Source organism: Macrobrachium nipponense, chromosome 1, assembly GCF_015104395.2.
Source record: "Macrobrachium nipponense isolate FS-2020 chromosome 1, ASM1510439v2, whole genome shotgun sequence".
Taxonomy (NCBI): Eukaryota; Metazoa; Arthropoda; class Malacostraca; order Decapoda; family Palaemonidae; genus Macrobrachium; species Macrobrachium nipponense.
The window spans coordinates 150538396-150552381 of NC_087200.1; the positions used below are offsets into that span (position 1 = coordinate 150538396).

The 13986-nt window shown below is 43.0% G+C and overlaps 1 protein-coding gene across 1 annotated transcript in view; it reads right to left on the minus strand.

Annotated features, from left to right (window-relative positions):
• The window catches only part of LOC135219757 (calcium-activated chloride channel regulator 1-like), a 182206-nt gene that overhangs the window by 17392 nt on the left and 150828 nt on the right, over positions 1–13986 (minus strand). The window contains exon 3 of the mRNA XM_064256803.1: positions 4251–4427. Within this exon, the coding sequence (XP_064112873.1) occupies positions 4251–4427 (177 nt within the window). The remainder of the gene's footprint in view (positions 1–4250; positions 4428–13986) is intronic.

The following is a 13986-nucleotide window of genomic DNA, read 5'->3' on the forward strand; positions in this document are numbered from 1 at the left end:
ATTAATTGATGCTTTTTGGTTTTTCCATAGACCAGGAGACCAAGGTATATTGGAAATGGAAGTTCTCTTGTCCTGGAATGTCTGGTAAATGATGAAGCTGCTGGAGTCTTCTGACAGTTGAAGTATAAAATTTTTTGCTAAAGCTAGATCAGTAGATGATGTTCCATATGTAAGTAGGGATTTTATATCATCACCGTCCTGCAGCACACTTACAAATTCCAACAAACTTGGTTGTACCGATTCCCTTCCAGTGTCTGCTGTTAAGGTTCCATCAAATTCTTTCTCATGTTCAAGCATCTGCTTCCTCAATATCTTGGCTGCTTTGGCCACGATTAGTGCATCATTGTAGTCACATGCCATGGCTAAGGCTTCTCCCACTTTGCCCTTATAGGCCAGAAAAAATCACTCTCCCCTTTTTGAAGGCATCCAGTTCTAGGATACGGGCAAGTATGTTCTTTCAACCATGTTCGGTACACAAGGAAGCATCAACATTTAGCTGTTACATTGTTTCTTTGTGCAGATCACAAACTTCTACCATCGTAAAATAGCAGCACCCATCTGTAGTCGAATGCTTGTCTCTTATGTACATCTCAAGCTCAGCAAAAGCATGGGCACATGCCTGTTGTCTATACTGCACATAATCATCTCCAATTTTCTGGGAATTTAGCCAGGCTCTTTCCCTGTTGTACACGCCTGTCAGACAAGAAGGGTGATACATATGGTCCTGGGAAACAATATCTCCAGCAATAAGCTTAGCCAGAAGTTTCTCATCTAGTAGGTTCATGTCACATCATTGCAGCTTTTCATGTAAAGCCAATGTCATTGTCAATCGTAAATCTTTGATTGTCAAAATAAAAGCAGATTCCTTCTTTCTCAGTTTTAGATTCTTCTGCATCTTCTTCACCTGCCTTCTGGCTACTACGTGTAAATTTTACTGATGGGGCATCATCTTTTGTCTTACACAATGACCTCCTTTTCGTTTCTAGTTTTGTGGTTTTGAACTTCAGCATGCATGATTCATGGTATGTAGCTTTGTTACTTTCAAAGGTCTGCAGAATTCCATCACCTTCATCATGCCTTGGGGGAAGAAATGGTAGAAGCATTGCATTTAACTTATAAAATTCAGGAATGTTTGAATCAAGGGTAACATAGCCAGCACCAGATTCATCAACTAGTCTTTCACATGTTTTGATTGTTTGTGTTTGTATGGAACCAGGGGTTATTCAGCAACAGGGCCAATGGCTTTACGTGACTTCCGAACCATGCGAGTGAACTTCTATCACCAGAAATACACATCTCTCACTCCTCAATGGAATGGCCAGGAATCGAACTCACGGCCAAAAAGGTGGCACGCCAACTGCATACCAACCACGCCACTGAAACGTCTTTCATGTGTGCCCGCTTGGCAGAAGCAATGAAGCTTCCAGTTAGTCATATTATCTCCCTTCAGGAAAGACGTCAACTTCCAAGATTGAGCTGCCAATGCTTTTGTTCTATAGGCCGAGATATGGGATACAACTAGGCTCAGATATGTCATAAGCCTACCCTTAGTCTGATCATTCATCCAATGCTATCTAATTCACGTATGATCTGTACACCTTCTGGAAGACTAAAGCCCCATCTTCCTTGGCTCAGCTCTCGCATGCTGGCACATCCTGTCAATTCAGGTGTGGCTGTTTAACTTTGAACTGGGCTAGCTAAACAGCATTTGGGAAACTAATAACAAATATCTACCATTAGCATTGAACCTCATACTGAGTCTCACAGCTATAGTGGCAACCAATGTGCCCTGGTAGTGGACTGACACTACACGTTTGTTTGTTTGTTTGTTTGTATGGTGTTTTTACGTTGCATGGAACCAGTGGTTATTCAGCAACGGGACCATCGGCTTTACGTGACTTCCGAACCACGTCAAGAGTGAACTTATATCACCAGAAATACGCATCTCTCACTCCTCAATGGAATGGCTGACTACACTGTTACATTGAGTTAACTACTTTCTTAAATGAGGATGAAAATGAACAAAGTGTGGCTTATTTGATTCCTAACCTACAAAAAATAAACTGATCAAGCTAACGTTACCACGAATCCATGTACTATATGTAGTAATACCTGACCTTTTACCTCGTATATGAACATAAGTGCCAATTTTGGCCTTTTTGGCAAACATTTTTTATATAGTGACAGCCATCTTGGAGATTTCTAAGCACCAAAATTATGTACGTATCTAAATATGTAAAGGCTTGCTTTCAAAATCTTAACAAACTGGGAGTGACTGAGGAATTCAAACATGATTAACCAATGAAATGTCAATATTCAGATTGCCAACAGTAGCCATTTTGAAAACCTGCCAGCCATCTTGGAAAATGATGATGAGACAGATGGTCAAGAATTGTTGTGGCAAATTTCATGCTTGTATCCCATTTGCACATTTCCCCTATTATTTTGATGTTTCTGCTCCCCTATTAATTATTACATAATTAAGACATTCGTTACGAATATTAGTGTTGGGACAGGCTCTTGTTTTACTTCGCCTGGTGCTGCCTCTGCCTCTCCTCCCCCTCTACAGGTACTTCACAACACCCGGAAGTCTGTACTACCTGTATTCTATGTGACTCCTCCAGAGGAAGGATTAAGTACAATATTGAAACAGCCCTTGAGAAGATCGAGTAGATAACAACCAGTAATATAAAAAGACGAAACGAATTTACATAGTATGGCAGCTGACCACTTCTTTCATTGATGTGACTGTTGGAGGAGCTAACCACCACCACCATCCATCCTTTGCGTCCTCTTTTCAAAAGTTTGCCTAGTCACATTTTATTTGCATTTACTAAGTTGGGCTGAAGATAAACCCAGGATAGGGCTTGAAAGCTTTTTATACATATTTATAGTCTCCCATTCTACCAATGATATACTATTCCTGTGGACCTTATACAAATGTAACGACTGATAAAGTTTTATACACCATGCCATACCAATAGCAATAAATACTAATCCAGAGTGAGCAAGAGAAAGGCAAGCAAACTCACAGCAAGTGCATACCATACATACACCCATACACAGTCTGACACAACATAGCTGTAAAGTTTATAATGATACATACTCTTCTTTGTGATCTTCTCTAATTTATTAAAAAGATTCCATGCTTTCACTTACCTACATACATTACCATATCACTGCAGACAACACAACTCTAGTTCCTAATAGCATTTTAAAGGAGAAACTTTCTTATCTACTAAAAAATCCCATTTTTTTCCTAAGCAATTTTCTACTTATGCAAGTATTTTTTGGACTAAGAGCCTAATTTTAAGCCTTTTCACTCTTAGTTACTGTAAAGCTCAATTCAAACTTCTTACAACTCATGAGTCTATGAAGGTCATGTTAACATCTCCCATCTCCCCAAAAAATTAGACCAAGGACCATTTTCAAGAGACCCGTTGAGTGCCTACTGGTCTTCATTTCCTCTATACAGGAACTTTGAGAGGGTATGCTGAATTTTGTTATCATGAAGCCAAGTTATTACACTTAAAACTATATGCACAACTCACGTTTCATCAAAAAAAAAATTCTGTGCAAATTCCTTACTGGATCTCCTACACATAAAAGGTCTTTCCCTAGTACCCTAGGCCACAGCAGGAATAATCAATTGGATCCACTCTCACCAAGGACTTGATTCCTGAGTAATACATAATCTTTTGTAATGGGTAGTGAATAAGACTTGAAATTAATTAAAATTTTCAAAATCTTTTGCTACAAAAGACAAGGAAACCTCTAAATTTATTCCATTCTAAAAAGTTTCTCAATAACATACATAAACAGCAATTAGTTCTACATGGAATCCTGAGATAAACAAATAATGAAAACAAGTACACAACCTGATGACTGCTGCTCTGTAAAGTAATGATGTCAAAACAGTAAGACAAGTCACGCTTGATTAAGGTCTTTCCTTTCTTAGCTACTGAAACTATCAACCTTTACCAGAAAAATGGTCAGTAGCTCATTGATTCACTATAGTAGCAAATGTACAAATATTTTCAAAATCAGGCTTGTATGCTGACAAACTTCACACACTACAACAACTGTTTTAGAAAGCATATAAATTAATTAGATACCACATATGGATAGGAATGTGAAACTAAAGGAGGTATGTAAGTTTATTCCAATGGACGACTCTGGCAGTGAGGACTAAGTAAAATTTGAAAAACTAAAAAGAACAATAGTATTACAGAATTTAAATATAACCATACCTTGTGATCCCAATTTTGGTGATTCTTCAGACAGAAAATCATGGGAAAAATATATGTACTCTCCAGGATCACCGCATCCCCGTGGCTGCTGTGTCCAAGGATTGTTCCCAAAGAAAGGATGGGGGGAGTGAACTCTAATGTGGGACTCTTCAAAGGTAAGTTGGTCTACATTTGGATCTGTTGTTGAAAGAAAATTACATGCCATAAACCAACAGGTTTAAAAATTGAATAACCTTTTGAAGGTTACACATGCAATGAAATTAGAACATTAAATTGTTTATACCAGAGATAACCTTAACCAATAAAACTTTCAGATATTACTCTATGTTCATGTTATAGTACAAAAAAATATGTATCTATACACATAGATGTATGTATGTATGTATGTATGTGTATGTATATATGTATGTATGTATGAATATGGTATTGTTATGATACAATAAAGTTTTATGCATACTTACTGGCAGGTATATATATAGCTTATCCTCTTGACGCACTGGCAGAATTTCAAAACAAAACTCGCGCAAACCGCTAGTACACTGGTAGTTCAGGTGATGGCCACCCCGCTCCTGTGGCGCTGGTACTTGGAACTATTCCCGTTTTCCTCAGATTTTCTCTGAAACCCTGTCTCCTGAGGGGAGGAGGGTGGGAATTTAATTTAATATACCTTCCAGGTAAAGTATGCATAAAACTTTATTGTATCATAACAATATCATTTTTATGCATGACACTTACCTGGCAGGTATATATATAGCTGATTGACACATTTGGAGGTGGGTCATAGACAGCAACATCGTCATAATTCAAAATTTACCACTAAAGTTTTTTTAGAACTATGTATTTATGTTCCTTACCTGCTAAGGTAGCTGACTTCGTAGGTCCTGCCTCTTAGCCTGCTAAACCTTAGTAGCTCTCAACTAGGACGTGACCTGTTTGTTGAGAAAGCTAACAATAAGGGTCTGACAACTGGACGTGACCAATCTGCTGACAGAGAACCCTAGCCCTCATTTACCACGGGCATTCATGCTAGGAAAGTTAGTCACCTGAACCACACACACATATAATAATAAACACTAACCAACAAACTGAGCTGGTATTAACCTTCTCAGACAACCATAAAAACACTATAACCTAATTAGAATAAAAACCTAGCATGTTATTAGGTTATGGGGTGGAAACTCCTTTGCCCAGTACTGTACCTGAGGATACATACGGGCCTAACGTTTGACAATTATCAAAAGTTGTCTTCACGTCTCTAAGGTAATGAGAGGCAAACACAGAGTTTGTCCTCCAATACGTTGAATCTATAATGTCCTTGAGGGCTAAATTCTTCCTGAATGCTAAGGACGTAGCTACTGCTCTCACCTCATGAGCTTTCACTTTAATTAAACCGAAGCATTCTTCCTGACAAAGCAAATGAGCATCTTTAATGACTTCTCTTACAAAGAAAGCCATTGCGTTTTTAGACATAGGTCTAGTAGGATCTTTAACAGAGCACCACAGAGAACATGAAGTTCCCCTAATGCTTCTTGTTCTTTCTACGTAAAACCGTAAGGCTCTTACTGGGCAAAGAACCCTTTCTTGTTCTTGACCTACCAGATCAGCCAGTCCTTCAATCTCAAATGATCTTGGCCACGGATGTGAAGGATTCTCATTCTTTGCTAAGAACTCCTGTTGAAAAGAACAAACTGCTTTGTTGTGCTTCCAACCTATTTGCTTGTCAATAGCTTGCAGCTCGCTAATCCTTTTAGCTGTAGCTAAGGCTACTAAGAAAATAGTTTTCTTCGTTAGCTCTCGCAAAGGCGAACTGCCCATAGGTTCGAACCTATCCGTCTCCAAGAATTTGAGAACGACATCCAAATTCCAAGAAGGGGTTCTGCAACGTCGATCCTTCTTTGTATCAAACGATCTGAGGAGATCTCTAAGATCTGCGTCGTTGGACAGGTTTAAACCTCTGTGTCTAAACACTGCAGACAACATACACTTATAGCCTCTAATCGTCTGATTAGCCAAACCTAGTTCCTTCTTCAGGTATAGCAGGAAATCTGCAATTTGTGTCACAGAGGTACTGGATGAAGAAATCTTCCGATTCTTACACCATTTACGGAAGTTCTCCCACTTCGACTGGTACACTTTGATAGTCGATGGCCTTCGTGCTCTTGCAACTGCCTTCGCTGCTTGTCTCTAGAAAACCCCCTCGCTCTGACAAGTCTTTTCGATAGTCTGAACGCAGTCAGACCCAGAGCGAGGGTGTTCTTGTGGAACTGTCGAAGTGGGTTGTCTGAGAAGATCTACTCTCGTGGGTAGACTTCTCGGAGAATCTACTGTCCATTCCAGTACCTCTGTGAACCACGTTTGGGCCGGCCAGTATGGGGCTATCAGAGTCAGCCTTGTTCCTCGACTTTCCCTGAATTTTTTCATTACCTTTCCTAAAATCTTGAAACGGGGGAAAAGCGTACGCATCTAGACCCGTCCAATCTAGTAGGAAGGCATCGCTGCGACTGCAAGGAGGGTCCGGGGATTGGAGAACAATAGTTCGGTAACCTCTTCGTCGCTGCGGTAGCGAAAAGATCCACTACTGGAGTGCCCCAGAGCTTCCACAGTCTCTGGCATACTTGAAGATGCAACATCCACTCCGTGGAAAGCACTTGTCCGTCCCTGCTCAACAGATCCGCTCTGACGTTCTTCTCTCCTTGAATGAACCTGGTGAGCAGGGTGACGTTTTCTCTCTGCGACCACAGAAGAATCTCCTTCGCCAGGTTGCAAAGGGACAACGAGGGTTCCTCCTTGTTTTCGTATATATGCCAGAGCTGTGGTATTGTCCGCGTTGATCTGCACCACTTTGCCGCTGATCCACGGTCTGAACGCTTTCATAGCCAAGAAGATCGCCATCAGTTCCTTCCTGTTTATGTGCCATGCCTTTTCTTCTTCGTTCCAAAGGCCTGACTCCTCCCGAGGGCCCAGCGTCGCTCCCCAGCCTGCGTCTGACGCGTCGGAAAATAATATCCGGTCTGGGTTCCTCTGCTGGAGTGACGTACCCTCTGACAACCTCTCCGGAACTAGCCACCACTTTAATTCCTCCTTTATCTTTGAAGGAATTGGAAACCGGAAGGAATCTGGTTGCGATCTTCTTGGCCAGACTTCGTTCAGAAAGAACTGTAAGGGCCTCATGTGAAGTCTCCCTAGTGAAATGAACCGCTCTAACGAAGAGAGTGTCCCCAGCAGGCTCATCCACTCTCTCGCTGAGCATTGGTCTTTCAATAGGAATTCTTGCACTTTCCGTCGGCACATGGTCTGCCTTTCGGGTGACGGAAAAGCCCGAAAAGTCACTGAGGATATCAGAATCCCCAAATAAACTAGCTCCTGAGAGGGGATCAACCGTGACTTTTCCAGGTTTACCATCAGACCCAGTTGCTGAGTTAACTGCAATGTGATGTTCGTGTCCTCCAGACATTGCTGTTTTGATTGTGCTCTTATGAGCCAATCGTCGAGGTAGAGAGAGACTCTGACTCCTGACAAATGAAGCCACTTCGCCACATTCGACATCATTCTTGTAAAAATTTGAGGAGCCGTGCACAGCCCGAAACACAGGGCTTTGAATTGATAAATCCTTCCCTGGATCACGAATCTCAAATATTTCCTGGACCTTGGGTGAATTGGAATATGGAAGTACGCATCCTGAAGGTCCAGTGTTACCATCCAGTCCCCTGGTCGTACCGCTGCCAGTACTGAATCGTTCGTCTCCATCGTAAACTTGGTCCTTTTCTACGAACAAGTTTAGATGGCTTACGTCCAGTACCGGCCTCCAACCTCCTGATGACTTCGGTACTAGAAACAGACGGTTGTAAAAACCTGGGGATTCGTGATCCAGAACCGGTTCTATTGCCCCCTTTCCTAACATGCTGACAACTTGATGCCAAAGAGCCTCTCTCTTCTCTAAATCGATGTAATGAGCCCCTAGGGCTCTCGGAGCTGTAGCGAGAGGTGGTTTCTTGAGAAAGGGGATCTTGTACCCTTCCTTCGCTACCTTTACAGACCAAGGATCCGCTCCTTTGCTTTGCCAGACTTCCCAGAAGTCTAAAAGTCTGGCCCCCACACAAGTCTGGAGGACTTCTGACTCATTGTTTGGTTGAAGTTTTGGAGCCTCTTTTGGTTGGAACTCTTTTCCCTCTAAATGCTGGTCGGGAGAAAGTCCTACCCCGAAAGGGCTGCTGTGCTGTCTTTGTATCCTTCGTGGTCTTCTTCATGACATTAGAAGGTAAATACTTCCTTACAGACGACGTAAGAAGGTCTTGAGTAGCCTTCTGAGTGAGGGAGAGAGATATGTCCTTAATGATCTCTTGAGGGAAGAGCTGTCCTGAAAGAGGAGAGAACATCAACTCCGACTTTTGCGCGTTCGACACTCCTTTAGCAGCGAACGAGCACAAGAGATGTCTTTTCTTCAAGACGCCTGCTGTAAAAATTGAAGCCAATTCATTAGCTCCATCTCTCAAGGCTTTATCCATACAGGACATGATACTTCTCGACAACTCGGATTCTGACGAATCTTCCATCTCCGAAGTCCGAGCCAGGGCCCCCAACGACCAGTCAAGAAAATTAAACACCTCAAAAGTCCTATAGATACCTTTGAGTAAATGGTCGAACTCCGAAGAAGTCCACCACACTTTGGCTGAATGTAAAGCATGTCTACGGGAGCTATCCACTATGTTGGAAAAGTCTCCCTGGGAGGAGGCAGGAACTCCCAGGCCAAGACTTTCCCCCGTAGCATACCAAACACCAGACTTCGAAGCCAACTTGGCCGGAGGAAAAGCAAAAGAAGTCTTCCCCGACTCTCTCTTCTCCTTCAACCACTCATTTACGCGTTGAAGGGCTTTCTTGGCCGAAATAGACAAAGTCATTTTCAAAAACGACGATTTCTTGGCTGTCTTCGTCTTCGAAAATTGCGACAAAGGTGATGGCGGGCCTGAAGGTTGAAAATCTCCTTCAAACAAAGAAAGAAGGCACTCTGTTAGTCTCTTGTAGTCCGAAGAAGGAGCTTCCGTATTCTTGTCCTCTTCCGCACTCTCCGCAAATTCTTCCTCCTGCGAAGAAATATCTTGAAAACCAAGATCCTGCTGACTCTCCAAATCAGACTCCTTATGCAGAGCCTGTTTAGAAAGCGAATGCGGCACTGACTCCTTATAAAACTCCTCTCTTCCTTGTCGAGACAAAGTTTTGACTTGCTGCCGCCTGCGTCCTGCGTCCTCCTGAACGTATGCGTCCACCATGCGTCCATCACTCCTCCTCTTGCGTCCTGCGTCCTGCACTTCGTCCTTCTTAAGGGACGCACTGCGTCCTGGCTCGCGTTGTACGTCCTGCGTCCTCTTGGAGGACTTAACCGGGAGAGACGAGTCCTTACGTCTAACCGAAGGTTGTTCGGGCTTCTCCCATGATTGAACAATCACTGCCAATCTCTCCTGCATGTCCCGCAGCACTTCCTTCGTTTCCGCCTCCTTACGAGACTCCTGATGATGAGGAGATCTAGGACGCACCGGGCTAACACGGAGAGGCGAGCGAACCTGCGGTCTACGTAGAGGAGTTCCTCTAACCGGAGAAACACCTCTCACCGCCCCGCTAGAAACTTCCAACTGACGCGAAATCCTCTTCCTTTTGATAGGGATCATTTCTTCATCCTCCGATGAAAAAATCTCAGGGCTACTCCACCCTTCTTGGTCGAAAGCCCTTTCCTCCTGTGATGAGGACGGAAAGTATGACCTCTTAGAGGACGCGATACTTCCGCGAAACGCCTACTCCTTCCCGACCCGGGCCGAACTATCCGAAGAATAACGGCACTTCCCAGTATCGCCTTTTCTATGGCGTACTGCAGCAGCCTGGGACGTACCAACAGGACTGCCTGAAGGGACGACTGATCGCGAGTCAACCCCTCTCGCCTCCCTTCGACTGTCGACATGCCTTCTCCCTTGGGTCTGGGAGCTTGACAGAGGTCTCGGTCTAGGAGCACGAGAGAGACGATCAGGCCCGCCCCCTCCACAACACTTGTCACCAAACACTTCCACTTTTGTCTGTTAATCGTTAATTTGATCTCCCATGGACGCAAGGGCAGCGAACACTTTCACTATTTGTGGATCAGTAGTATCCTCAGATACAGCAACTGGAGCAGGAGAAACCTGGGGGGAAGGTGCTACATCTACATGTGGAATGAGCTGGAGGAAGACACATGCAAAGATTCATTCAAGGCTTACTCCCGAAAGATCCCGATCTCTCACAAATCCTAGATACAGATCTTCTAAACCCGATCTTTTTTCTAATCTCTCCACATACTTCATAAGAGCCTTCCACCACTCTTTCTCATTCAGACACTGACATTCATTGCACCTATTGTCCCACGTACATACAAACTCCCGACACTTCTTACAAATAGTATGTGGATCTACCGATGATTTCGGCAGTTCTCACCTTACACCCTTCTTTCACACAAACTCTAAACATACTTCCTGAATCAGACATACTAAAACAAGATCCAAACACAATGCGATTGCCACTCTAACTTCGTGAATACGATACCAATATCCAAAAAGTCAGTCAACGAGCAGGAAATTCTAACAGAGAACCAACAACGATGTGCCGGTTCGGCTGGCAGAGAAAATCTGAGGAAAACGGGAATAGTTCCAAGTACCAGCGCCACGGGAGCGGGTGGCCATCACCTGAACTACCAGTGTACTAGCGGTTGCCGCGAGTTTTGAAATTCTGCCAGTGCGTCAAGAGGATAGCTATATATATACCTGCCAGGTAAGTGTCATGCATTATATATATATATATATATATATATATATATATATATATATATATATATATATATATATATATATATATATATATATATATATATATATATATATATATATATATATATATATATATATATATATATATATATATATATATATATATATATATATATAGTAGAGCCCTGCACCTCGTTGTTAATTTGTTCATGAAGAAAAGACGAGATGCGATTTTGTCGAGATCTGAATGAGTTTTTCCCATAAGAAATAACTGAAAATGGATTAATCCATTCTTGACCACCAGTTATTACCCTAACCTCGCCTTTTTATACAAAACATTACCCATAAATAGTACACATAAATTACAATGTCATAAGTTCAGTGTTAAATAACATACGTTCAACGCACTTTTTCCATTTTTAAATTTATACTGTAGTAAAATAACTGCCCTACGTACACCCAACTCGGCCATAATACATGGTTGACTGAGCGCCATAGGCTAGGCTAGGTACGTAGTACAGGGTGACCAGATGTCCTGTATTTGACGGGTTTGTCCCATATTTATGACATTTGTCCCATGTCCTGTATCGACCCTCCCCGGGACGCCTTTTGTCCCGTATTTTCAATATTTATAAAAAAAAAATTTACAATATACTAGTGAAATTTTGCAAAATACGGGGTAAAGGCAGCCACCCAAAATTGGCAACAGTGCAGTGGGAGAACGAACAACTCTGTCCTTGGTATTTGATTTTTTAAACATAAGGCAGCATGTCCGACAAAAAGTGCAAAAAAAAGTAAAGAGAAAATATGTACTTTTAGACCAGAGTGGCAAAATGACAGTGATTTCAAGCAATGGCTTGTCCCCCAAAACAACAACAAAAGCGGTGCATACTGCAAAATATGCTAGAAGAATTTTAGCATTACGCACGGTGGACTGAGGGATGTGGGACAGCATGGATCAACAGCAGCATGCATACATACATACATATATATATATATATATATATATATATATATATATATATATATATATATATATATATATATATATATCAGTAGTACCTCGAGATACGAAAAGCTCAACTTACGAAAATCCAAGCTACAAAAGCCAATGCAAAAAAAATTTTACTGCTCTATATACGAAAAGTTTTCAAAATACGAAAGGTTTCTGAAAGTCCGAGATTCGCCCGATAACAATTTTGAAACTCGCGCCACACGCCGCCATCTTAGTGCTAGTAGACTCGCCACCATCCTCCTGCTCTCCCATTGGTTCCTGATGCTAGCCAAGCCATGAGATCCTTCTCTCTGATTGGACAGCATCCCTCCCATCATGCATCTTCTATATGTACGCGCTGGCGTCCCTTAGCTCGGCCACTCCGCACCCGAAACTTTACCGTACGCAATCGGCATTCGTTCGGTCCAACCAACGATTTAGTTTAGTAGCCGTAAATTCGTTAGTGATTTCGTTGCAGTACATATTATCGTGTTGTGCGAAGACTGTATTATTACGTATTTGTGTAACTTTACGTAAATTGAACGTAGTCATGGGTCCCAAGAAAGTTGAAATTCACGGAAAGAAGCGCATGCTGTCTCCGGAGACAAAGATGGAGATCATAAAGAAGTACGAAGCTGGTATGCATTGAGTGTGATCGCAAATGAATACGGCCGTAATCCGTCGACAATAGGCACCATCCTTAAACAGAAGGATGCCATCAAAGCAACTACACCATCGAAGGGCATCACTATTTTTCGTCCAGCAAGAGGAGCCATGTGCACGACGAGATGGAACGGCTGCTCCTCGTCTGGATAAAAGACAAAGAAATCGCTGGCGATACAGTAACGGAGACAGCAATCGCTCACAAGGCCAGTACTATTTTCGCGATTTGATTGCGCAGGCGGAAGACGACGGAGGGGAAGGGACTTCAACGCAAACCCCAGAGTTCAAGGCTTCGCATGGCTGTTCGAGAAATTTCGTAAACGGACTGGCATCCATTCGGTGGTGCGTCATGGGGAGGCTGCCAGCTTGGACACGAAAGCGGCCGAAGCCTTTAAAAAGACGTTCGACGAGATGATGACTAAGGAAGGCTACAGTTCTCAGCAAGTCTTCAACTGTGATGAGACTGCCTTTTTTGGAAAAAAATGCCTCGTCGGACATACATCACGGAGGAAGAGAAGAAGCTACCCGGGCATAAGCCTATGAAAGACAGGCTTACGCTCGCACTTTGTTCGAACGCCAGTGGGGATTGCAAGGTGAAGCCCCTACTGGTGTATCACTCCGAGACTCCTCGAGCCTTCAAGGCCCACAAAGTGTTGAAGGAGAAGCTTCCAGTGATGTGGAGGGTTCTTAATGCAAAAGCCTGGGTAACGAGGCTTTTGTTCACCGAGTGGGTAAAATCTGTGTTTCGGCCCGCCCACTGTGAAGAGTTTTTTGCAAGAGAAGCTCCTCCCTGAAATGTCTGCTGGTGTGGACAATGCCCCCACCACCCACCTGGTCTAGGGAAGATATCCTAGCGAAGTATTCCTTCGTTAAGATTCTTTTTCTTCCGCCCAAAACCACCCTCTCCTCCAGCCCATGGACCAGCAAGTGATAGCGAACTTTAAGAAGCTGTACACGAAACATCTTTTCAAGAGATGTTTCAACATCACCGATACCACAAAAACCTCACCTTGCGTCAATTTTGGAAGGAGCATTTCGACATTGTCATTTGCATCCGACTCATTTGACCTAGCTTGGCAGGAGGTTTCGAGGCGAACCTTGAATTCCTCGTGGAGGAAACTCTGGCCTGATGCCGTATCCGCCAGAGACTTCGAGGGATTCGACGTGGGCGAAGCTGGTACTGCAGAGTCAGAAACAGTTGATGATCCCAAAACTGTTTTGGAACCAGATCTTGATGAGATCGTTGCACTCGGCAAGTCCATGGGGGGCTGGTCGTGACGAGGACGACATCAAC